We start from the raw sequence: 27,438 nt of genomic DNA on the forward strand, positions 1-27,438 counted from the left end.
TAGTGTGTCACCAGGTGTAACAACAACAAAGAAAAAAACTGTACAGAAGACTTTTTTTTATTTACAACAAAATGGAAATCTACACGACACAGGCTTTCTAAAACTACACATTTAAAAAAATGCAAAATTATTTTGATAGGGACATTTGTTTTTTTCAACATTCAGAATTCAATCATTAATTTGTAGAATCTAACCGACCAATAAAGAAGGAACTGACTGGACTGATTTTGTGATTGTAGTATTTTATGCCGCAAACCACCAATGGAAGAATAATGGCTGAAGCACAGCATGATGCTGCAGTGTGGGTGACATGTCCATAGAAATAGCTGCTGAGTCAGCTTTGTAAAAGGTGCACAGCACTCCTTCATTACACAACCAGTTCATTTATTAAACACCTCGACTATCTGGAACTCTTAAAAGCCAATAATAAAAGAAAACAAGGCGGAAAAAGGAACCAATGTCATAAATATGACCTAAACCAGACAGGTCTTTTTTTTTATTTTTTTTATCTCGCTTGTGTTTACAACTGCATCAAATATGACATTGCTTTCATATCATTTTAATACATCTCCCTAAAAACAAATACTTCAAGGTTATGTTCCTTTTAGTGTCTTTGATAACAGATCACAGACTGTATTTTAGATGTGGATTTAGCCACTAGATTTCAAACTAAGGCCAGTAACAAAGTGCCTTTACTAGCAGTTCTTCTAATGGCCAGGAGGGGATGACGCTACTGATTGAAAAAAAGATCGTAATGTAATTAAGTCTAAAAGATCTGAACACGTTTAATCTAAATCACTACTTCCAAGTCATCCCCAAAACAGAACGACGTTCACTTAGAATGCTCAGATTTAAGGTAAAAAAAAAAAAGAGAGAGACAAGAAACAGGGTTTGTTTTATCTCTATTTAGTTGGTCACCACCAGGGCCCAATTAAAAGTTCTCCCTCAGTGTGCAGTGTTTGCTAGCCCAGTTAGCATCCAATATAATATTACAGTAAACATCTACTACGTAAATGAAAAGAAAAAAACAGTTGACTGTCATTATGCCTCACTCGGGGCTCGAGTACGACGTCCACCTCTTATATACAGCCGATAACACTAATGTAATATTTCTACAACCGTCATTATTTTCCATAGTCATAGAAAAGGAGCATTGAGTTTACGAGCTAGCATCAATTCTTTAGTTAGCCTAAAGTCTTTAAAGGCAGTCATATCAGGTATACAGTATATCCAGACAGCTTTTCTGAAGTGTTGAGGCTATAAGCTAGCATACTAATAAAAACAGTATTATTTCATTAAAAAAACAAAACAAAAGCAGGCCTACACATGATACACCTTGTTGCAAAATATGTTATGAGAGGTCAGAGGAAGAAAAGTGTTGTTTTTTTTTCAGTTTTGCTGAAATGTTTCTATTTTGAATTGAAAGTGTGAAGCAGTTAAATGTAAAGAATCTGTTGATGCCGTACATATCATGAAAAAGAGTTATGATTTATTTTGAAATATTGTACAGGTAAGCAAGACGATACATTGCCCTGAATAATAGTCCTATGGATACATGTAGCTTGTAATAGTAATAATAAAGTGGTAAAACCTACAATATAAAAACCGGACCAACAAAGTACAGTCTTTCTTTCTGCCACCACAGTGATTTCCTTAGTTTTCAATTTACAGTGATCCTTTGTCTCTGTATGTAAACACCAGCTCCACACCTCGTCTTATTGTCCTCTACAATCCTTTACACCTCTGCTTGTTGCTTGATAATAGTTTAAAGTCGTGTGCTTGGGACAGGAAGGCATTCTGAAGAAAAACCCTGAATGACAGATTCATTTCTGCAGGAACATATTCCCGCAGCTTGCTTTGAAATCATGCATTAGCCTGCTTATTCAAACGTATCACAAGTTAAAGTAAGAGCGCAAAGTGTTATCTGTTAAAAATATACTGTATCATATTGATTCTTTAACAGGAGTGTTGTTCAAAATGTCTCCATCAGAAATACATTCTATTTCAGCACCAACTCTAAGTGATATGTTTGCTCTTCATTTTCAAATCAAATCACCAACATTATGTCTTAAGTGGTATAAAGATGCCATATCTTCATTAGTGCAAATGTCTAAAGGAGAAAAAAGAATTGAGCAGCAAATACCTGTAATCATCTTAAATTGCTTTAGACATTAGAGCCAAAAACATCAATTTCTACAGGCACTGGATTTTTTTAATGAAATAAATCAATCAGTAAAAGGAGGTTTGACAGACAGACTTCACTTCAGTGCTTTTGAGGTTATGACTGTTACGCTGAATCTGCAAACATCCTACTTCATTTTCCTTAAAATGGTTGTAATAGTGTGAAAATGATGAATGATATGATAAAAAGAGCAGAAAAAAAAAGACAGAGCTTCAGACTGAGGACCAAAGTCCAGAAACAGAGATGCTTGTTATGACACCCTCCAGAAGTCCCCAGACGGTGAGGGCAAGGCAGCGCAGGCTCGGTTCTCACTGTCGGTGTGTGTGTGTGTGTGTGTGTGTGTGTGTGTGTGTGTGTGTGTGTGTGTGTGTGTGTGTGTGTGTGTGTACACACATCCACATGCTCAGCGTATGCATGTAGACTGTGTGTTTGTGTATGTCTGTGCAGGTATAGATATGTTTCTCCTAGAAACCGGTGGAGTGGACAGTTGGTATGGGGTAGAACTTGGAGATGCGGCTCTGGGAGGAGGGGTTAAGGCACTCCGACTCTCCGCTCATCTTGAAGAACACTTCCTGTTCCTGCAGCTTCCTAGCAAACTCTTCCTCCAGAGCCTGAAGGATGCAAACAGACACAAATTAATTTCATAGGATCATTTTTTAAATATTCAAGGACACTTTTTAATATAGTAAAGATAATGTATTAACATAGGAAAAACTGTTACACCAGTAATCACAAACAAAACAAACCATTTTCATAACACTGACACATTCAAAATGATATTTCCTCTACTTTAGTGGATGGACAACAGGTCACTCAACACTGTTTCCTGCTCAGAGCAGATCACTGCCTTGGTCATAAAAAAGGGAAGGGACGATAATGTGAGAAGATTTTATCACAATAAAAACTACAATCTTGGGGTACTTGAAAATGGAGGAGTCCGGTTTTCGATGTGTGCAGTGCAGGCTGGTAGTAATCATCTCGGAATAAACAAATACCTTCTTCCTGGGTCGTAGTTTCTCTCTCCACTCCTTCAGCTCTAGGCTGTGCTCCTCATCCAGCTCCTTCAGCTTCTGGGTCTCATGTTCGATCAGCAGGTGGCACTTCTCGTTCTGAATGACACAGAGGGACGCCATGTGTTAGAAAATCACTTATTGCAGGGGGTAGAGATGAACTTTTTTTGTTAAAGAGCGGGATCCTTTAAAGTAACAGGAAACAATTACATTTGTCCTGTCAAAGAGACAATATTAAATCTGAAAAGATGCATAAAAAGGCTTAGGTTCACACATTTTGGGATTCATCTTCTACAGTACATTCAATGCAACATTATATGTTTGATTTTACAATCATGGTAAAGTTCAATGTTCTTGAAAGTGTCTACCTGTAGCTGCTGGAGCTCTCTGACGTTGGCATCACACTGCAGCTGCAGGTCTCTCATCTGGTTCTCATGTTTCTGATGCTGATGGAGCCTCTCGTTCTTCTGCCTCTTCTCTTCCTGTGCAGCGAACTGGACAACAAAGATATGATCAGGCTTCACAAGTCATTCTTCATTTTCTTAATTTAGGCGACCGTGTTTGCTTTGGCTTTCCAGCTGATTTCTTTTCTCCATAAAGCTTGTTACCTGTTTGACCTTCTCCCTCTCTTGCTCCACGCTGATGGTTGCTCCGGTGATACGAAGGCTCTTCTTGAACATGGCCATGCGGGTCTTAGCCTCGCTGCGCTGAATCTTGGGCAGTCTGGTTCTCTCCTGTGTCTGCTTATTCTTCAGCTCCTCGATCAGACGCTGGTTGTAGCGCTGCATCTGCTCCATCTCCTGCAAGAGGAACAACACGTAAGGAGGTAACCTTCCAGTGCGACGTTTTCCAAATACATTTTTTATGCTAATTGTTGAAGCTAAATTCTGACAGATTGAATGAAAAAAAAAAAAAAAAGAGGAAGAAAAAAGGCTTTGGCTCTTATTCAGCACGGACCTTCTCGTGTCTCTTCAGCAGCTGGTGTCTCTGCATGAAGTACTGGTCTTTGAGCTGCTGTTTGAACAGCTGGTGTTTCTCCTGCAGATGGCGCTCTTCCAGCTCCCACATGGCAGCCTCCCGTGCTGTGAGCAGGCACACAAATGAACACAAAACAAAGCTAAATCGTCACACAGTAGAATCATTCATAGGTTTATTTTAGGGGAATTACGACTTTCTGCTTGACTTGATGTTATGCAGCAGAGAGACACTAGATGGAGCAGTTGTTAGCTAAAGTTCCCTCATTAGAAGCAGAATTTTTCAGATACTTATGTCAACCAACATCAACTTTGCTAATGAGGTTTCAGCTTTTAAGTTTTCAACTATCTCACAATTTCTATTCCCGCTCAAAGCTCTTTACAAGCTCCTGAAGCAGGGTCCCAACCTCCCATGACTTGGTACACAGCTCATTTCTCAGAAGTGTTGTTTGTGTTGCTCCTGGCACATTAAGCATGGGATTAAGTACCAGCAGCAGCAGCAGCAGCAGAAGCGCTAACTGCTAACTTGCTGCTGCTCACTGCAATCATGCTGAAGCAGCTTTTGTCGGTGTTAGAAAGGATAAAGGGAAGAATTTATTCTGCCTCAAAAGAGAGATTGTTCACTGCTGATCTGAGTCGCTAAATATAGGATGATTACTTTCAATGTTGTAACACGCTAAACACATCAGGAAAGCACACCTGAGATTAAAAAAAAAACCTCCAACAGCTAATGTAACGCATACTTTAGAGTAAAGGACACCGACAGGGAAGTGAGTAACCCAAGTGAGGTTCTTTTGTTTCCATTTTAGTGGTCACTGTCTGGTTAGAAACATACAGGCCCTTAAATGTGTCACCATCTAAAACTAAAGATTATTCATAGAAATGTAGCAGGTTTATCCAAATACCGTCAGGCTGATCGATGGTTTTCAACTTGTAAACTCTGTCACAAGGTGCATCATATTTGTCTTAAGTAACCCCTTCCATCCCACATTACATGAAAGCAACATGCATATGTCAAACATACCTCGGAGAAGCTGCTGCTTGTGGTTCAGGCAGTCTCTCTCGATGGTGGCGAGCTCGTGTTTGTGTTGCTGGATTATCTTCTTCAGAGCGCTGTCCAGGTCCAGCTGCTGCTTTTGAAGAAACTCCTGTTCCTGGATGACGCATGACAAAGATCGTAATTACTTAAATATGATGAAAACAGGTCCAGGTGTAAGTCTACAAATGCACAGCATGTAAAGAATCAGACAAAACACAATCAGATCAGTGAAGCTTCAACTTCAAATGAGAAATCTGTGCTGTATAAGTGAGGCCCTGACAGACAGAGAGAATCATGTCCTCTAATCTTCACTTCAGATTAAACACAGTTTAAAGAGATGAACCAGACATCAACGAGTGGAGATGGAGGCCGTTTCACGTGAGTGTCAGTCACATTCATCTGGCCTACCTTTGCACGGGGATGTAGGGATGTAGTACTCAGTCAACCCAACAGTTCTGAAGCTTTCAACTCTCTGCATGTTTATAAAACAATGCTATATTTTCTAAGCTTAGCAGAATTATTCTTAGCATACGCTCTCAAAGCTTTGGCACCATCCTTCATTATTAATTGGTCGTCATTTTGCAAACGTCCATGAGATCCTCAGTAACCAGTTTTTAAACAAACTTTGACACAGATTAGAATATCTAAACCTCTTTCACCACAGACTAGAAATATGAACCTATTTCACCAAGGTTAGGAGATTTAAACTCTGAACATTTTCAAACAACAATTCAAAACATTTTTTTTTTTCAACATTTCCTGTAACCTGCTGCCAGCCTTCCTTTAGTTTATATTTAATTATTTTGCGCCTTATCTTTTATTTTATTACTCCTTTGATTCAGATTTTATTCTAAGCAAAAACCTTTTCTCTTTTCCCCCCCTGTATCATTTATTTATGTGCTTTCTTGGTTTTTATCACACTGTATGTGCACTTCAATTTCTCTGTTTGATTTCTTCACCTGCTTCCTAACTGAAATGTAAAGCACCTTGAGCTGCTCCCTCTGTATCAAAAGGTGCAACATAAAAAAAGTTGTATTATCATGAAACATTTCCCAACGCAAAGTACTAAAGTGAATGTATTGTCCATTTCTTAGCACTGTCCCGATTCCTTAAAGAACAACAATTGTGAAAAAAAATAAAAACAGATAAACATTTACAGAACTTCTGCAGCAGTAAATATTTATCTCTTGGGGACCAAATGAAAAAATTATTGAAAGCATAGAACAGAAAGCGCAGCTTCTTGCTATTGACCCTTTTGCATGCACTGGTGTGTACTTCAAAGAATAATAAAGTGTTGATTTACGACACAGGGTTTCGCTGTCACCCTGCATGCACCTTGCACAGGGTGCATGACAACAACTGAAGAGACTGAATCATAACATGGGCCCCTCCCTGAGGATCACTGTACATTACCCTCCTACATATTGCACTAAACTCTGACCACACATTAAAAACCAGGTGGGCACTGAAACCTCAGGTAGGTGGAAGGCTTGGAGAGGAGAGATAAAGTCAGAAAAACATTCAAAATAGACTAATAAATAAAAATGTTGAATAGCTTTCTGCATGCTCCTCTCACACAGTTTGAAGCCTGTTCCAACACAATCGTTTATCTGAGAGAGGCAGGTAGAGTAGATCAAACTTCAAAATGAACACAGGAATATAAACCCTCATTACCTCATCTGGTGGGGCCTGGATTAAATCCTCTTTAATATGTTTTAATGATAGTGTTTTTAACATGCTTATAACACAGTTCAACTTCCTGTTTGGCCAATATGGAGGTAGCCATGAGAAATAGATGGAAATCAAATAGGACAAAAGCTGTGAATAGATTAGCACTAGTTGAGAAAATAAATGAGAGGTGGCAGGCAGACTGATTAATCCTCTGTGCAGCTAAACGCTGGTTATGTAAGCACTTATAAGACAGATCAGAGGGCCATGTGTGCGCCCGAGTATCAAAACAACCCACCATAAGCAGAACATTTACAAGCTTCCAAAGCTAACTAAAACTTGATGAAGTGGACATGCTTACCTCTTTCTTGCGGTTCTTCAGCATGTTCTGGTACTTGGAGAGTTCTTTGTCCTGCTCAGCTTTGATGCGCTTGGCCTCATCTCTGAGCCGGTTGGTGTGCTCCTGCTCCAGCCTCTCGATGGTCTGTTTCTGCTGCCGCTCCAGGTTCTCCACCTCCTGATCGTACTGACGCTTCTTACTCTGATAGACACGGGTGGAGACATCGGAGAAGTGAAAGATGTGTTTTAAGTCTTAGGGCAATTTTGAAGAAGATCAGATGAAAAGAACCTTAAATAAGGTCCAATGAGCAAAGTCTAAGTCTTGAGTCTTTGACCATATTTAAGAATAATGAATAAGATGACTTATTCAGAGATTTCCAAAAACCAGAAATAATTAACATTTTGGAATTGAATTCAATTAACAGGAGCATCAACATAGGACGATCTTAGGACATGATACACCTTTGAGAGGTTGCAGACTATGTAGACTTTAAAATAGATCTTTTTCCAGTTGCTTTTGACGGCCATTGGCCACAGTAGTTATTATAAAAGGAATTCCTTTGTAGGCTACTTAACACGATATCTTTGACATTAACACACTGCATTTACTAAGGCAAAGATATCAAAACATCTGGATGTTTGTGCAGTACATGATAGTATCAGCCTCAGATGAGTCTTCTACACTGAAGTTAAAGGCTTTATATGTGATTTTTTGATCCAGCAGATGTCGCCCTTGAGCATGAAACCAAAACAACTTGCGCTGCATTGTTGTGTTAGCATGCTAATGCTAGCGATCTTTATTATGCTCGTATCGTCACACTGCATGTAAATTGACCTGAAATGAGCGTGATCTAGAAACACAGTTAAGCAGTGAGTACAGTATGTTATTCTTCTTTTCTCTAGTCCCTCAATTAAACAACTTTTATACACGAGGGGAGGAGTCAGCCGGCCGTCCAGGCGATGTAAACAAAGTGAAGATAGGACTCTGAAAACTCTGAAAACATCACAGACAGTGGGACTCGGGTGTTACACCCATTGTAGACAGTCATGACTCACAGAGTTATTTTCAGAGGATATACTTGATTTATATTATATTTAAGTGTGACAAATCACATAGAAAGCCTTTAACATCTGGACAGGTTTACATCCAACACAGTCCAACAAAGAAGCACCATTAAAGCCTGGACAAACTGCCTGCCTGTAAACGGCTTTACAGTCGTTTGAATGTATAGAGGATCATTTTGAATACTGGCTGTATTGATGTGAACGCAAAAACAATTATCACTACTGAGTCAGGTTGTCAACATTCTCCATACATCACCACGTGTTTTATAACGATCTCTGTAATTTTAATGATGATGGTATCAAAAAGTACCAAAACTTTAAAAAAAAAGACATCTATATTAAAAGTCAGGTCCCGAAGAAAGGAATTGTCAAAAATTGCAAGCAAACTCCTGCATGCTGTCTTAATTGCACAAATATGACATGATTGGCTTGGGAATCTGTTTACACAACAGAAAACTGATCAACATCTTCATCTCATGAAATATCATAAATAGAGAGATAAGGTATAGCATGGTTGTGAAAGAGCCGGGGTCTCAGCAGACTGTCCTACAGAGACTTTTAAGAGACATCTAAAGCGTTGTCAGATGCATTTGAGCCAAAAAAAATAATACTCCAAAATGTAAAAAGTCAGCAGATTCAGCACCGACATTTCTGAACAGAGTGACTCACCGTTGTCTCCTGTTCAAAGCGCCTGTAGATCTGCTCCTTCTGTTGCTGCAGCTTGTTGCTGAGCTGCTGCTGGGCCCTCTGCTCCTCCTTCTGCAGGAGACGCAGCTCCCTCAGCTCCTGGCGTCTGGAGGACAGGAGAGAAATAATACAAGTTATGTGTCTTACTTAAAATAAAGTGGTTCAAGGTGGTGAGGGGAAAAAAAAAAAGGTTCAGCATTTCTAAAGATTATCTCCTCACAGTCAGTGTGAGCTAAGGATCCTGGGTACCATTTACATAAGATTTGCATAAACTGATGCACATGATGTATGCAAAGTAGGGCTGAATACCTCAGGTATCTCATCTCCTCGTTCTTGGTGTCATTGTCAGTGATGATCTTAGATGTAGTCACGCTAACTTCAACTCCATCCACCATGAATTTACGAGTCTTCTTCAGCGTCTTCTTCTGGCGCCGGGTGTCCTATTGAAACAAGAAAGAAGTGTATTACTTTTTTTCCTGTATCTATGCAGGATGTCATACAGTGTTTGATATTTGTGGACTGAGTGATTTACCTGTATGGAAACAGATCCTGGTTCTTTTGTTTTGGACAGAAAGCTTGAGATGGACAGATTCAGGTCCACACTGCTGTTATCAGCAGTAGAGCCACTCCCCGAGTCTGAGTCTTTCTCTTTGTCATCCTTATCTTTGTCTGGAATCGTCTTCTCCACCTCATTTTCCTTTTTGGGGACAACTTTATCTTGCCCTGGAAGAGTCACTGACACCTTCAGATGCTTGTATGGGTCTTCCTCCTCATCTGCCGGTGTGTTTGGTTCCTCACCGACGTCGTTCTTTTCCTCCTGAGGAGGCTCAGTGGTCTCTGTGGTGGTTTGTGGACTGCTTGGAACCTCGGCAGTGTCAATTTCCTTTTCATCCTCAACAGCTATCTCCAGGTTTTGCATTTCCTCAGCAGGTACCCCTGTTTCAATCTCTGTGTCCGGGGAGGCATCATCCAATTCTGCTTCTGGAAGCTTCTCCTCTGCTGGTTTATGTTCCACCTCTCTATCCTCAACTGGAGTGTGTTTACCAGCAGCAGCAGCAGCAGGGGCAGCAGGCTCCTCCACAAAGCTTGTGTCAAGCACATGGTTGGCCACGGGGAGCTTGGTAGGTGTGGGCCCCGGCAGACTTGGCTCAACCTTCTCGGGGACTGGTTCCAAAACGGAGGGCGAGAGGGGGACCTTTTCATCCTCTGAGCTGGCAACGCTGGCATCGGAGGGGGCGCGTTTGTGGCCCTACGGGAGAAGTAAGAAGTAAAAGAGCAGAGTCAGAAATGTGGGTTCTCAAAAGGACACAACACAATGGGGCTGAGCTGATGTACAAATTGTTTTGGGGTGCTGGATCAGCAATTCAGTAGGCCTTGATTGATTTCAAATCAACTTTTTGTTGTTGGAAAAAAACAAACAAATTGTACTGCCAAAATCCTTCGATGACATACTCAGTTAAATTATTTTATCAAACCAACACTGAAAAGCCAAAAAACGTTTCAGTTTTAATTTTTAAAAACATTTTGGACACTAGGTTCGCTCACTCGCTGGACGCTGACAATGACGTCATTGCTGTTGCATAACTAAAACGCGCAGCTTAACACTGGCTGAGGAACAATAATAACAGTAAATAACGGCAGGAATAATATTGATACCTTATAAAATACAGTGGGTATTTTCACAAAACAATTTTTAAAATACATACATCTAAAACACTTCAACTAATGTTACTCTGAAATCTGAAAACCATTTTCATGAAGAGTTTATTTCATAAAAGGAGTTTCAACAATCAAAATGCCTCCAAATATTAATTTGTGCTGCTCATTCTCCATGAGCTTTTGTGTTTCTCCCTTTCAACTCGCAAAAAGCCATGAACTGCAATGCATGATGGTAGATATTGCTTGGATAGTGACCATGGGTTGTACACTACTTTTCACAATGCATTGTGGGATACAATGAGTGGACTATATATGGTATGATCAAGCTCACTCAGAATTTGGACACACCTACAAAATGACATATTGACTATAAAGTGAGTAGTGTGTGACTTCAGGATCAGTGTAAATTAATATTCAACAAAGCAAACAATATTTCAAAGTGTTTTTTTGGTTAACCGTGTACACACCAGATGTGCTTCTGTCTCCTCCTCCTCTTCTTCCTCTTTGTGCTCCTCGATCTCCTCGGTAACCTCAGCCTTCGCCTCAGCTATGATCTCCCTTAGTGGCCTGCTGTCCGAAACGCTGGACACAAACGGATGCTGTGCAAATGATGGATTATTACACAACATGATTAGAAACCAGATTTTATAACATTTACCACATAGACTCACTCACATCACATACCTGACATTCTGAGACATGAATTGACCTCAGAGAAATGTTCTTCGACTCTTTTGTTGATAAGATAAACCAAAGCAAATATTTTAATGCAATGAAACAATAATGTGAAATTAGTCCACACTATCTTCCCTGAATCCTTCTTTCACACTCTTCCTCTCTGGAAGTTTCACATATCAGTCTGACATCCCAGAAAACAAACAAGCAAGTAAATCAAGCCTTACATCAGTCAGTAAACTAGGATGTTATGAAAGACAACACTCAACTAACTGCATCGACATTTCTTGAAAGCCTCACCTTTTTAGGTTTGGAAATCTGCTGGACATAGTCTATGGCTGGTCTGAGTATGTGCAGCTTCTTCGATATCAAAACCTTCATCGGAGGCAGACCGCTATTCCGTATTTTCAAGCCCATTGAGTCTTCTTCTGTGCTGCACAATTCTTTAGCTGGAGCGTTGCATAGTTATGGCTGTGTCTGTCTGTCTGTCTGTCTGTGTGTGTGTGTGTCCTTGCTTTCTGTCTGTAAGTAAGAGGCTCTGACCTGGTGAGCACCTTAAACCCGATGGAAAAAGAAAAGCCTGTACAGCTGACGTCAGCTCGGGGCAAAGAGGGATGAGCATCATTCTTGGCAGGAGGACACAAGGTGCAGTCCCTGACACAGTCCTGACAGCAGGCAGGTAAGATGATGTTGGGTGAGCCAAGATTATCGCTTCTTTTTAGTGACCGGCTTCTGTGCAGTGAGTACTGATGAGAAGTTTGGAACAATTTAAAATTTAAAACTTTTCTTTAATAGATGTGAGTATTGTGGTGCAATTTGAAAGATAAGATAGTCCTATTTTTCTACCAATTTCCATTTTTCACCACTTGAGTCCTACTCCGCACTTTATTTTAGTGTTTACTAACAACCGCTACTTAATCTGCTCACCTTACACCAGTACTCCCCGCCCACAGACCCACACCTACACCTCTGGTCTCTGCTGCTTTCATTTTATAACTTAAGCTGAGCTGCATGTGCATGAGGCTTGTTGTTAAGAACTTAGCACATCAAAACCGTAGCAATCAATGGTTTGGAATGTATACACCACGCATGCTCACTTACAAAACAATGGCATGACATCATATAAAGGTTATTAAAACCACAGAACATCTCTCTTTCTTTCTGTTACTCTGCAGGATGTGTGTGATTTTCAAAGGACCCTTCAAGCAATAACTCTAATAAAAAAAATATTATTATTATAATTATAAAAAACTAGGGCGAGAAAAGATTGTCCAATAATTCATCAATTGCATGATTTGTTTCGGTTTTCTAGGACTTCTTAAGTACACTTGCGTATGTATACAGTCCGATACAGCAGGCAGCAGTATGCACATAGTGGATTTGCAAATCCGCCAAAAAAAGTAGACGCAACCGTGGCAACCACCCGTTGGCTAAGTCCATCCTGCTAACTGTGGATTTTTTTTGTTATTTCTCAGACACCAACAACAAAATCAGGGATGGGCAACTTTGGTCACAGCAAGGGCCACATTCATTTAATTCTCACTGCCAGAGGGCCGAATTGTAGAATACAAAAATGATTACAGTCTTCAAACTTAAGGCAATATATATCAGTGATCAAATATTATTATGGACATATTTCTGGTTTTCATGATTTCATGGCAGATTTTGCTATGTTTTCTTCATGTTTCCAATTAATTGATGTGTAAAAATTGACCTGAGGGGCCACGTTGAGGGTTGATGGGGTCCACCAGTTGCCCACCCCTACTCTAAATACTTCCACATCTACTGTGTATCTTAGAGCATGAAAATCATAAAGCGGTTGACTTCCTTGTTTGAGAACGGTTGTGTTCACCTCTTCAGCAGACCGGCTTGAGTACACGAGTCGTACCCTAGACCACCTCTTCAAGCGGAATCAGGCACTGTACCCGAGTATGGTCACACTGATCAAATGAACTGGACTTTGATGTCAAGTGTACTCTGATCTGGGTCCCAGGTCCCTGATGTGAAACCACCCTGAGTCCATGTGAAAGTTACCTGTAGTAGTTGTGAAGGACCCCATCGGTTGTCAACATGCTTGTCCAGACACCGCCTTAAGAAATCACTGAACTCTGGCGACCTTAAGAGTGGAAGTGAAAAACAATAGACTTAAATATAGAAATATACAAAATGCAATAATACCAATGCATGACCATCGAAGCCAGGAACCTCACGGTACCTACTCCCTTGTCCCCGACAGGAGGAGAGATTTACTGAGTGACTCACCAGCGTGACGGCTGCATCAGGGTTGGGGGATCTGCTTTGGCTATTTTCAGCAAAACTCTCATGGGGTTCATCTCGTGATTGGGTGGCTCAATCTGCGCCAACTCAATCAAGGTGACTCCGAGGGACCAGATATCAGCCTTGTAGTCGTAGGGACGATCCTTTGAGGTCTCGCACATCACCACCTCTGGAGCCATCCTGAAAGGAAAGGAGAGAAGTCATTTAAAGGAGTGTTGATTACATTATGTTCAAGAAAGATAGGAGGCAAACTGTATGCTGAACTTAAAAAAAAAGACTTTCTGTAAGAAAGATGACAAAAAATATTGAAAGTTAATTATAAAATCCAAGTTCACTCACCAGTAGGGTGTTCCAATAAAAGAGTCTCTCCTCTGTAGTGTTTTGGTGTTTTTTGCAGATACACCAAAATCAGCTGGAAAACATTTGATTGGAGACAAAAGATTAGCCACAAAATCAACACTGTCACCATTTATTGTCCAGACATGTGCACACAAACACAAAGTTTGGTTTAAAGTAAGAAACAAAAAGAAGACAGCAGAGGTGAAATCAGCTCCTAGCTAGCTCTGTGGGGGAACTTCACAGTGCCTGTCAGTCAAGAAATGTAATTAGTGTTCTCATTCAGAATTGAAGTGTTACTTTTAACACAGTCACAGAACAAATATTCTCCCCGACACTCTTTCTTTCTGCATTTGCACAATGTCCTCATATGTGAGAAACACCTCATTGTTGGCCCTGCAGGCCCATGCACAGCCCCTCTTTGTGTGTCATGTGTAATGTGTTATGTCTTTGGACAGAATGTTAGTAGTCTGATGCTCGGAGCTTGTAACATCCACCAGCAGTGACTCATACCCCTCTAAGTAAGCTACGTAACTGCATCTGCTGTGAACGAATCTTTGTGTACAATCTGAGGAGCAGGTCAAAACAATCTTTGAATGTGTTCATTTTTTTCATGTTTCTTTCAAGAGAGTTTAGCATCAGCCCCTCACAGTTCTTTTTAAATTTACATTCAACAGATTCAAATGTGGCAGGGACAATATGCTAATGTTCCTAAAACAACTGTAGGTCAGCTGCTGTGGCCCACTGATTTTGCCTGCTTATCAACACAGTTAACAAAAGGAGACGAGGGTTTAACATACAGTTCAGGAAGCAAAAGAGGTTCTTTAAAGCTGACAAAAGTTAAAAAACTCCTCCAGTGTTATAGAGCCCAAACACTGAGTCACTTGAGAACACTGCTGACCATTCAGGGAGAACTCATACTAGGCCCAGTGGTCCCGTACCATGCTTAAGCACTCATGCTGGTCAAATGAACTGGACTTTGAGGTTGAAACGTGCTTAGGCATTATACCGATTGACTAGTGTGAGAGTCCGTCCTAAAACTCTGGGGTTGCATTTTCATGTGTACCTTCAGAATCTGAGACTTTTGGAAACAAAGTGCAAACACCCACATTCCCTTGCTGATTGGTTCCTATTATTCACGTTGCATCCTTAACTGATATGTCATTTATTTAGAACGTGACTCTTGCCAAAGGGAAAACAAATGTAGTGTATCAAAATCTGTAAGAATAAGTAAGATCTGCATCTGCAGACCTTGAACTTTAAGAAGGAGATCCAGAGTTCTGAAACAGTGATGTTGGCTGAATGGAGATCGTTCTCGTTTCAAACTGTTTGAAAAAAGACCTGGTCTTACCCAAATTTTTTTTTACTTGCATTAAAGATTCTTCTTCCTCCTCCTCATCCAAGTTTTACTTTACAAAAATCTTTGGATTCAGTGTGACTCTCTGAATTCAATCAGACTGTTCATTTTGGATCAACCCTCATAAATCTAAGAAATCTAAGACAATAGTACAGTACACCCCTTTAAACTCCAGAATTTGCTGCTGGAAAAACAAACTGTAAACGTCAAGATGTACTGTATGTCAGTGCTCAATGAACAATTTAGCTGTCATGTTTTTATTTTAGATCCAAACAGTAACTCCGCCCCCTCAAGTACTTACAGCTCCACGAGAGAACACACGACAGGAAACCATAACTAGATCAATTTCACAAGCATTCCCTTTCCAGCTTTAGGATTATTTTTCCACACAAATACTTCAATTGTTAAATCAGTTTAAAGAGTCAGGTCAGTTTGAATGTTACATATTTCAATACTTCCGTTTATGTCCCGTCACAAAAAAAAAAAACTGAAACAAAATAAACCCTGGTCAAGGCATCATAGAGGCACAAGATTCTTGACATGAAGTTTATGTCATGAGAACAGTCATGTGACTTCTCTGAGCTCTGAACAAGTGCTGACAAACATCAAAGCAGTTTTAGTTTTCTTCTGAGCCTCTGAGCTATATGAAACCACATGATCGCTCAGCTTCACACAGTTTATTTACACATCTGTGTGTCAATGATGAAAACAACTTAGATATCTGAATGCGCAGGATACATGTGTGAACGATTTGTATCACTGCACAGATCATTCTTGAGCCATTTCCAGAAGTTCACTCATGAGGAATAATGAGATGAATACATGGAGACATACACTTCTAGACCCTGAACTAATGAGTGATTTTCCTTTTTGTATCTATAACAATGTCATGACTGAGCCATCACCTGCAGGGCAAAACAATCCCCCTTTGCTTTGAACTTTCTCAAACACTGTATGTCCCTGATGACATGGATTCTCTTTTCATCCACTTCTCCTATATACCAGTGCTCATTAGGCATAACCAACGTAGGGGTGCAATCAAATAGATTCTGACAGGTTGAAGAGACCAGATGGACCATGACTCACGAGTAACACTTACAGATAAAGTTTAGAAACATATTCTACATTGTCTTCACAAATGTTACATGTCTGAAATATTTCAAGCAAATAAATAAAGAAAAACAAATCTGGAATAAAGCAGTAATTCATTGATTACATTTTAAGTTCTATGCAAGATAGTCCCTTTTTGTCTTAAGTTTAGTATTTATGTATGTGTATGGAAGTTAAGATTTATTTATTTATTTATTTTTTTTTATTTATTTTTTTTAAATCGGCAGGTACACAGGTGATGTTACTTAAAAAATTGACACATTAAAAACCAAATAAAAAATGGTTTAATAATAAAAAATGTCACTTTTTTTAACATTCTTTGGTGGATAGATGAAGCCAGAGTGTCTGCATGCTGAGGGGCTCATTATGAAGTTAGCTCAGTTTTTTGGGTAAGATTTCTTTAGTGTTTATCACCACATGGTGTTGGAGCGGAATTATAAAAAAAGAAAAGTCTCTTTCTCGCCAGCACAAATGTTTCCAGTAGGGGTGCAGAAATGCAACATTTTCTCTAATTGATTACTCTTCCCATTGTTAAAGCGTATACTCGAGTAATCATTTTGTAGTTCTTTTTTTTTGTTTGTTTTTTAGTTTCCAGTAAATAAAACAGGGTCACATATAACAAAGCACTTTTATGTTAAAAATCTGTGTTTCTCTGAGGCTTTTTGAGGAGGGCTGCGAGCCAAGCTGCTACTGAGATTAGTTTAGATTGTTTTTCTCAACACTTCAGGCGTCCAGTCACTAAAATCCTTCATTTCAGTTCAAAGGTACAAGTTGAAATGTACAAGATCTAAAAAGTGGAAAATGTGTCTTGCCCTTTTATAAACAATTTAGATGATGGAGAGCTGGAAGGGGCTGTTGAGTTATTTCTGTTGTTAAAAAGATAAAATCGTAAAATCCGCTGTATAAGACACACTTTTAATACCTTTTTTTCATTGAGAAAAAGTGTGCTGCCTTATACTCCAGTGTGACTAATATACCACATGCTGCCTGACACACATGTTGTCATAACCACGAGTGCAGACGCCACCATCACCCTCTTCACGGGACCTGCGATTGAATATTCATCCCCATCCATTGTGTATTGCAAGCTGTGCTGGGAAACATTGTGACACAGACCAGACAGGCTGCACGACTTCAATATCTTTTCCCCTCATTATGTCATAATCCTTACTATATTGTTCAGTAAATAAACCTTGTGGAGCACACTTTTGATTGAAAGACTCCTATGTTAAATGAGTGAAAGAAATCATAATGACAGGTAGACAGTTTAAACCTTTTTTCTCTCTGGGAAACCTCTCAAGTCAGACTGCGTCTTATATACCAGGCAACTTATATTCCAGATTTGAATGTAGATATATAATAATAATAATAATAATAATAATAACAATAATAATAATGTTTTTATGTAATCCATGCACAGGGTTGTTTTAATGCCAAACCTTTGGAGCTACCCAGCTAGAAAAAAGAAAGGATGTGCTTTGTGGCCTTGACAGTAGGATATGACTTTGCCCCTTACCCAGTTTGACGTCACCGTCCAGCGTGAGGAGGATGTTTCCAGCCTTCAGGTCTCTATGGATGATGTTGTTATTGTGGAGGTAGACAAGGGCCTGCAGAGTCTGCCTACACACCACCCTAATCTGAGGTTCTGTCAGGGCTCTCTCCAGTTCTGCAGGGGGATGAGGGTCACACAAACACATGCTTAGCATTCCTGCACCAGGAATTCACTAATACAATCTAATCATAGACGGCAATGAGGGATAAGCTTCACTTGGTGTATTGATGAATAAAGACTGTCATATGTGGGTGGTCTACAGGGACATTTTTTGTGAAGTTTGACCTTGTTTTTTTTTTTACTGCTGCACTGAGGTACAACCTGTATGCAAATAGGAAATGCTGACTCACCTAGCATGATTGCATCCACAGCCCCTCCTGCACAGAACTCAATGAGGATCTGCAAACGAAGGGAAAAAGAAAGACAGAGTCAATGTGTTGTTTTTTTTTTTTTTTTGCATTTTCAACATGGGTATTTGTTTATGGAAAACCAGGTGCATCACACACAGAAAGAGTATTTGTAATGTGTCACACTGACAGTCTAAGAATTGTGAGACTTTCGTATCACGGTTAAAAACAGCAAAAAAGGAGATCACTCGACAATATTATTTATTGTCGAGTGTAAATATGTACCATATCAAATATAAAGATATTAAGTTAAGTGTTCACTTGTGCTCTGTATGACAGGAAGGTTACTACTTTTTTTCCCCCAGTCCCAGGTGCAGGACCACAACAAGACTTAAAATGCAACAAAAAAGTCAGTCCTTCAAGTTTCCTTTATCTGGGCAAGAGCAGCGTACAAAACAACAACGGACGCGCTTCAGTTCTAGGCCTTCATCAACGCCAATGATGACAATTCTAAGAATCAAATATGAGTCTTCATACCTTTCCCCCTCCGTGAGACAATGCATTAAAGAGTATTTTCTTAACAACAAACTTTTAAATGAGGACCTCATTCGGTTTTTCAGAGCATTGTTTTGTACATGTCCAGCCTCTTGTCTGTTTAGGCTTAGCTGTGTGAATTAATCCTGATTTCATTTCATTGACCAAAACTGAAAGCTAATTTCCCCCAATTACAGCAAACGATAAGAATAAAAACCACGACACCTCTATGATTTAACAATTAGCATTGAGCTATGCTACAAAACTCATTTCAAAGAGGTGAGAGCGGCCCCTCTATGAACAAAAGCTCTGAATGACCCCCATCACTTTCAGATCTATTGTGAGGGTCTGGATGGTTCTCAGATCCAGAGAGCAGTGTTTTATACATCCATGCATTTTTTTCTGCTGGAACATTCATTGTGCATGAACAAAACTCATATGGACTCAACATTATCACGTTCCCTGTTTACTAACTAAGCTTAGGCAATTTGAGAATGAACCTCCACCCAGCCGGTGTGAATGAAACACTGAGCCCTTGGAGGCATTTAGGAGCTTTCAGCATGGCTGTTGATGTAAGAGGATTGGCCCAGTTGGGGCCACATTGTGGAAAAAAGGTTTGACACAGCTGCTAGGTAGCTGGCTAGATAGATATACTACTGAACTTTACCTGTCAGAGGGGAGGGGGGCCTTTACCTGTCAGAGGGGAGGGGAGGGGAGGGGGGGGGAACTTTACCTGTCAGAGGGGAGGGGGGCAGGGGATTTCCTGTGGTAAGATGTTTACATAAATAAACAACGCTGAAGTAGCGGCTGAAGCAACAGAGTCCACTACACAACGTTATAATGAGAATATTTGTCTTTATATCAATGCTATGTGTATTCCAATGGAATGACAACATCCACAAAAGAGAGGAGAACAACATACTGAGGAACAGAAAACAGAATGCAGACGTTTAATTAGAGCACGGAGATCGTAGAGGTCGCGTGCAGACACTTTAAACAGTCACTATATATAAACGTCATTCTCTTTCTATTGGCTCAAATTGAAATCTCCGGAGTATATTCTGCCACGTTCAGACATCAGCTCACTTGGATTTTCTGTGGAAAAAAAACTAGGGGTCTGGCCGAAAAAACGCGGCTCTTTGCGTTCACACATAGCCTAAAGAACCTCTGGGTAGCCAAATCTCCAGAGTTTTTCAGGAGATTTCCATGTGTGAAAAGGGTTTAATTCAGTCTTTTACACTGAGATTTGAAGAACATGTGGCCACATCTTGCACATTATGGAACAGGAAGTAGAGCTGCAATTCTGCAATTTTGTAACCATTGAGAAACTGAATGTCGTTGATAAGGCTTAACCTTTTGTCAGGGTCAGTCTGTATTCAAATCGATCAAAGTAATATTAACTTTTGAGATAATGAAACTAAAAAAAATACTTTTTCCCCGGGTTCTATTATTCAGATTCGCTTTTCAAGACTGTTTTACTTACAACAACAAAGCCCTTACAAGACATACAATTTCTCAAGTCCCAGTCTTATCTATTCAACACCAGACCATTCTAGTGTTTCACTGTAGGCGTTCTGTTGTTATAGTGGCCCGGCTCTTGTACAATGGCCCTCACTGTGGTTTGTCAGAGTGGAGGGAGGCAGGGCAGAACATCAGGCCTGGGCTGCAGCTTCCCCCTCCCGACTTTTCTATTTAACATACCCAGATTTTAGAGAACTGTGAACCACATCTTTTAAATTAATCCGTTTGGTATAGAAAGGATGGATGTACGAGTGTAAAGGATCTCATCTACATGTGTAACAGCCCATCAAGGATGACAATATAAGCAACCTAACAGCCTACAAACTGTGGCTGTGCAACTTATTTAAACAATATCACATGAAAGGGAATGATGAACTGATTATCAGCACTGCTGGGACTTTGTTGTAGGCAGGAGGCTGCAGGTCGAGTGTCAAAGACAAACATCCTCGTGTTAGATTTTGCTTTTATACAAAAGTTAAACAAGCACAAAATCATAGTAAATATTAAAAATCCACAACAGATTAGTATTTTTTGCTCCACCAACTCAACCAGTTAACAACTTAACTGAAATTTGACTGTTGCCAAGCAACCCAAACACACTCTCACACTCATGCTCCTTTTTTTGTGTCCATGGTTACCACAGTACCAGGTTGCACTAGCTACGCGCAAAGCCTGGCTCACACTGTGCGATTTCTCCCCGCTTGTATTGTACAGCTCACACTGTACGACTGAATCGTTTACGACGACCAGACCTTGAGATTTTTGTACTCACATTGTACGACCTGATTGTCGGGCACGGCCGGAGAGCTCACACTGTACGAGTGACATCGGGACGGAGCGTTGACAATTATTAATCAAGTTTCATTTGAAAACTCCAACAGACGCCGGTTAGTGAAAGAGAAGGAAGTGGAAGTTGTTGTAGGATAAAGGAAAGTAGATACAATAGATATATGGATAAGTTTCAGAAAAGTGCTGCACTGATGATCTGTACCGTAAAATAAAAAAAAACACCGGGTTGCGTCCTGCCGCTGGTCGCCATGACTACAGTCCCCCCTTGTCTCTCGTGATTATATTGTAGTCACAAACAATTTCTGCCGGGCCCTTTCATGACGTAATCGTCAAGATTTTAAATTATAAATATCAAACATGTTTGAAATAAATCGGGAAGTCCCCGACGATTGCCAGGCAGATCGGGGACGTTAAGATTGGATCTTTGTACCGCTCACACTACAAGATAATCTGAGCAGATTATCGGGTCCGAACAGTCTTGAGTCGGACCCTGCGATTGTCAGGAAGGAAGAATCAGAGCTCAAATCGGCCCGATTATCCTGCAGTTTGAGCCAGGCTTAAATTCAAACGTAGCCTAGATTGAATGTTGACTTGAGATAGTTCTAACGTAGGCACAAGTCACACCTTTAATTTTACACCTACCTCTTAGCAGGTGTAGAGTCCTCCATACAATATGGTTGTCCTGATGTAGTTTTGAAAGGTGGAATAACTGAGTTCTTACTGGCTGTTTGCGTTCAACATGATAAATTACACCTCTATGTAACGTATGATGAGATTGTTTATATTCCTGTTTTAGCGGGAGCTAATTTCATCTGTTCAATAATAGAGAATGGTTTATTTACCTTGAGTTGTAGTTGACAATTGAACCTCTTAACGACACTGTTATTTTACACTGGATGTAGATTACGGTTGTAGGCTGTAGTTTTCACATAATCATGATGATTAGTTTGTCGCTGGTTGTGGATTATCTGCAGTTAACAGAAGTTATTTTTAGCTGTTAGTCCGTTAAGAGACAAATAGGCACGAGAGGCAGAATGTAACAAACAGTGCATTAGGAAAATGCTTTTCACCGTTTACTCACATGAAGTTAAAACGTCATTTCTGCGATATTATTTTGGTTAGCAATCAACAATGTCTCAAGTTAAGTTTCAAAATAACTAGTTTCAGTGTAGGCTTTAGTGTGAACATTACACCATAACTTAAGACAGAACTTTTACACAGCTAATAGAAGTCTAATGTGTTAATCACCAACTTCAAGTGAATTTGCTCAACCTACCAGCAAAAGTGGTGGGTAAATAAAAGTAACACAACAGAGTGAATTGTGACAGAAGACAACACAAACTGAACCCCGGTCTTCTGCTTGTTGTGCTCTGACTTTATGAGCAGAGGCAGGTGGTCCTGCAGGCTTCACTGACCACAGGGCTCCACTTCCTCGTGTCAGTGTTTTCAATGATATCACTTGAGCCAAGCACACAGATTTGCATCTCCATGGGATTATGTGCGATCACAAAATGAAACTCACACTTTCCAGTCGAAAGCTTTATGAGTGTGATGACTCATTTAAGCTCATATACTTAGAAAATTCACAAGTTATCTTTGCTATCAGTCGAGGTTGGTTTGTAGCTAAATCAACCTTTGAGGACAGGCTGCTATTGAGATTGTAGACTCAATTGTTGTACATAATTACAATATGTTGCTGGTTAAATAAATTGGCTTGTAAAAAGAAAAAGAGTTGTTGGTAGATTTTTGAATCCACCAGACACAGTGGCAGGTGGCGAAAAAGTTCATTTCCAACTGTGGTTCACAATATTCAAAACAGGCTGAGGCAGAGTGATACACAGAGTGAGAATTTAAAGTGATTTTGAAGTCTATCTCAGCACTCACAGAATGCCTCCTGTCCAATCAGATTGTTGTATAATGTAGCATAAAACAGTAAAAGGTCAACTGATTGACACAAGTAAACAACAATACAGTTAGCTACCCCAGACGTTCCTGGTCAATTGTGGGAAAAGCCTTTCATCTCAAGGAAGAAACTCTCTGCTCTTTTGATTTAATGACTTAATCTTCTGTGAGGAACTTCACTTTGCACAAACAGGTGGCGCACAGGCCCAGATTAAAATCAACAGACGGCCTCTATCGAGCTAGAGCCATTGTTCACAGGACAATGAAGAGGAAAAGGGCTGAGCGCTCCATGAAACGCACTGAAATTAAATACTCAGGTAATCATGAGAGTTCATAATGACCTGACAGTCTTTAGAGATGCTTGTGTATTGACTTATGAGTCATGCATTGCACTACTCATCATCATGTCCCAGCCACTAAATGTACATACCCATGTTCCATCATCCTACTGTATATCATTTGGGAAATATTCATTCTTAAAAAGCTTTGGCTTCATGCTTTTGTCTCTCTAGAATAAAAAAAAGCATCACTCAAATGAAGGTTGTTGCACATACTAACATTCGGAGATTGTTTTGAACAGAGAAACTTGCATTCAAAAATGAGCTCTTTAAAAGAGGATGGATAATAAACTGGTATGATGATTAACAGCTCAGAAAGCTGCTGCTGGTGTGAACTTTGGCCAAACACTTTGATATCAATAAAACAGAGGGAAAAAGAAACACGCCTGTGGTGCAAAAAAATCTTTAAATAACAGCCCAGTGAAGTTGAATGCCATTGTGAAAGCCAATTCTGAGAACCCCCCCAAAAAAACCCACGATCATGACAAATAGAATACAAAGCTTACACAAAATAACTCACTGAAACAGTATTTCTTCTGTGATTTTAGAGAGACTCACTTAAATACACGTGCTACTTTTTTGGACCAGATTTTAGGCTGAATAAGCCAAAATGCTAAATACCTTTGTTTGATATTTAACACACAACTTTAAGACATGCCTTATTTGTGGCTAAAGCAAACTTCTGTTGATGTGTATATTTCCCTCCGCTTAGGTGGTAAACACATTTGACTTTATCATACCAAAGAGCTCCACCCTCCAGTACTCACCCAGAGTTTGCCCTCAAAATAGAAAGCGTCGAGCAGTTTGACAATGTTTGGGTGGTCGCACGAGGCCAGGATGTCAATCTCCACCATGTAGTCCTCCAACTCCTCCTCAGTCTTTGTGTCAATAACTTTGGCTGCAGCGAGGATCCGCGTCTGTTTGTTTTGAGCCTGTGGGATGACAAAAAAGTATTAGAACCTAGTCTGTGCAGAGGACTCCGTTAAAAGTCTTCCTCGTCTTTTACAGTGAGCTTTAAAGTTTGTCTCTTTTTAGTAAACGTTAGTAAAATGTCAAAGGACATTAGGCGGAGCAGTGAGCTTTGGGGGGGCTTGCAGCTCATGCACTATAATGCCGTCTTAAAGACTTAGATAAAGCCAGGGTTCATGTTGGACTTTAAATTGTCTTGACTCATGGTCTGCAATAGCGACAATTAAAAAAACCCATCAAACAACCATTAATAAGGCCTAAAACAACCAAATCAACAATGTGTGCTTTGCTGCAGGTCTGAATGAGTCTGCAGAACACGAGACATTTCTTGTTAAAGTGGAAATTCCTCCTGTTTGTTTTGGCTTCTCTGCAGCCAGGCAGGATGTGCTCAATGAAGTTGCGGCTGTGAAATGGGATGCAGCAACTTCCTGGTGACCTGCCTGTGTTGTAGGTTGAGCCATACAAACATATAACCTGAACCCCTCATATTACTCCTCAGTAATAGAGCAGACAGCTTGTATTTCAATATTTATCAATAGTGTGTGGACTGTCCTGGTAATGCATTGCTGCAGATATTACAACTGGTTATATTGCCCAGAATACATAACTTAGTTATTTACTTGTTTGCACTCTGCTGTTTCTAGCAGGGCAAACATGAACTGCAGTTTCCATGGAATAATGATGATACAGGATTTGTGCCATCATGATTTATTTTACTTCATCCTTTCTTTAAAAGCAGAGTTGTTCTGATACTATACCATTTTTGAAAATACCTCAGATAAAGCTAAACATCTATGAGGTATTTGTAGTTAGCCAGTCTCTCCAAACAATTTATACTCTTTCAACAGAAACAATTCTTCTTCACAGCTCCAAAACAACACAGCTTCCATCCTCAGCAATCCATGTGTTTCTGCCACCATGGATGTTATAACGGCTGCTGACTGCATCAGCCATCTGGGAGCAGTGAAGAAAAACTGATTTCAAAGAATGTATTGTAGGTCAAAGCCAAATTGAATGAAGTGGTTCAAGTAAAAAAAGGTTTTTCTCCCATGCCGGGCAGACATCATGTCAAATGGGCGGCAACAACTGTTAACATATCTAATCTAGAGTTAACATTAGTTTTTTTTGGATCGTCATTGTTAAAAGGGTTTTCTTCTTGACATCATAAGACATCATAAGGTTAACCAGGAAAAACTTGAGTGGTTTCACCTTCAAAAATGTCATTTTTGAACCTCCTCAGCAGACAAAGGGTGAAAAGGGTAAAAACATCTTCTCCATACTAAAATGTAATTTATTCTATGTTTATATGAATCATGACAGCCTCAAACTAGAAAATTTGACATCTCTATGGTAATCATTTTCTGTGAATATTTGCATGATACACATCATACTTTCATCGGTATCTTAACTGTACATTGTTTTGGCTGATTCACAAATAGGTTTCAAAATAAGTATCAAAACAGCGACATTGAACAGTCAGTCTGTTTTATGTGAACCTTGCTCTCTGAATGCAGGCAAATTAATTGGCAACATATGGCTAAATCATTGTCTGTGAAGATTAGGCTTAATTTAAGAATGACACAAAGGAAACCCAGCTCTGGATCTTGGGTCAATCCAACTATTTCAAAGAGTCTAAAAATACTGTTTGGCAACAACGAACAAAATAGAACATGTAAATTGCGTTTGTCAGCCACAGACTTCCTGAAATTGGAGATGGTGGAGTGTAAATGTTTTCCAATAGGAATAGGTGAGTGCCATTTTGAAATCTTTTAACACAGAACGTATGCAAACAAACTATTCTTGGAGTGATTTAGAAATGCGATGTAGTTTGTCAGCAAATACTGGCTCATTCTTGTAACAATCAACAAACAATTATGTATATATATGATGAAATACCTGCCCATTAAGTTATTGTTTGAGAAGGTAGTCTGCTATGCATTGAACAATCTTTTATGAAAATATGTTTGCACTTATCTCAAAATGTACAATATCAGCTTCCAAACAAGTAACTGGTGATTTATCTGCTATAAAGATATAAGTATCATGGTGGAAGAAGAGTAAGTTAACCATGGTAAACTCTCAACTATGCCAAATGAGATCAGGGAAAAGTTTTAAGAACATTAATCACAACTGATGACATTTACATGTCTGCCATGTGTACATAAAGGCAGGGGTCAATCATACTGTTTTTTTTTTTACATTTTATTTCCAAGATGACTGTTTTTTTTTTCTTTTTTTCTTTTTTGTACCAAATATTTAATCTCAACAATTTGTATATGCCAGGAGAAAAACGCCCACACCATTGAAGTCTTGAGCATGAAAGGGATAATATTTGACCTCCCCACCTCTGTCACAGGGCTGGTGTTTTTGTTTGGAGCTGGTGGGTGGGACAAAGCAAAACAACAGTGCTGTGGCCCTGCTATCACGTTATGTCAGTCTTCAAAAAAAGAGGATTGCTTAGAGACAAAGGGCTCAAATGCTGTCCCATTTCACCACAATAAACACAGGAGGAGAAGGCTATATCCTCTACACAGAGAAACCAAAAAGCAGACATGACCTACCTTGAACACTTTTCCAAATGCTCCATCTCCCAATTCACCGATTATGTCCCATACTTCCTCTGGATCTTCATCTCTGCGCACATGTTCATACTGTTTCTTCTTCTTCTCGGCCCCCAATTTAAATATTTTACGGAAATTGAAAAATGACATACTGAATCCTGCTTCATCCAAGTTAAAAATAGTAATTCAACTTGTAAATAGCAAAGCAGTTTCAGTTTCCTTACATTCACATGTGTCTCATTAGTTATTAATATCTGCCTGGTCAACACGGTGTCGCTCTCATACTTAGCTTAGCCTTTTGACACTGTTTTGGTAAGTCCAGATACTAGAGGAAAACGACGAGTCCTTCAAAAGAGAAGTATTCCACAGAGTGTTTCATTAGTTTTCTTCAAGGTGTAAATTGTCTCAGCTTGTCCGAACATTAACATTCGTTAAAAAAAGGTAAAAAGCATTCATCGCTTCCTTGGTGTGGGACGGGTTTTAGTAATCTAGCGGATTTAGTGTCGGTGCGCAGCCATAGTGCGCAGCTCAGTTCTTTCTTTTCTTG

The 27,438-nt window shown here is 39.7% G+C and overlaps 1 protein-coding gene across 1 annotated transcript; it reads right to left on the reverse strand.

Moving 5' to 3' along the window:
- Positions 1-41: 41 nt before the first annotated feature.
- Positions 42-27,430, reverse strand: slkb (STE20-like kinase b). The gene is made up of 18 exons (XM_020639082.3): positions 26,892-27,430; positions 24,129-24,293; positions 18,281-18,329; positions 17,895-18,044; positions 13,915-13,987; positions 13,561-13,755; positions 13,333-13,414; positions 11,091-11,222; positions 9,497-10,213; positions 9,274-9,404; positions 8,947-9,070; positions 7,235-7,414; positions 5,191-5,320; positions 4,150-4,274; positions 3,801-3,992; positions 3,561-3,686; positions 3,178-3,291; positions 42-2,793 (listed from the first exon to the last, which is right to left on the reverse strand). The coding sequence occupies exons 1-18, from the start codon at positions 27,039-27,041 to the stop codon at positions 2,647-2,649; spliced, it is 2,982 nt and encodes a 993-aa protein (XP_020494738.1). The 5' UTR covers positions 27,042-27,430; the 3' UTR covers positions 42-2,646.
- Positions 27,431-27,438: the final 8 nt, after the last annotated feature.

Source organism: Labrus bergylta, chromosome 1, assembly GCF_963930695.1.
Source record: "Labrus bergylta chromosome 1, fLabBer1.1, whole genome shotgun sequence".
In the NCBI taxonomy this organism is placed as follows: Eukaryota; Metazoa; Chordata; class Actinopteri; order Labriformes; family Labridae; genus Labrus; species Labrus bergylta.

Bases quoted from the DNA above. Each gene is read 5' to 3' on its own strand.
- slkb (XM_020639082.3), bottom strand. From the start codon at position 27,041: ATGTCATTTTTCAATTTCCGTAAAATATTTAAATTGGGGGCCGAGAAG. The intron at 18,330-24,128 runs GTGAGTACTGGA...CTTCGTTTGCAG, and splicing joins ATTTTGAGGGCAAACTCTGG to ATCCTCATTGAGTTCTGTGC. The intron at 4,275-5,190 runs GTATGTTTGACA...GCCTGCTCACAG, and splicing joins CAAGCAGCAGCTTCTCCGAG to CACGGGAGGCTGCCATGTGG.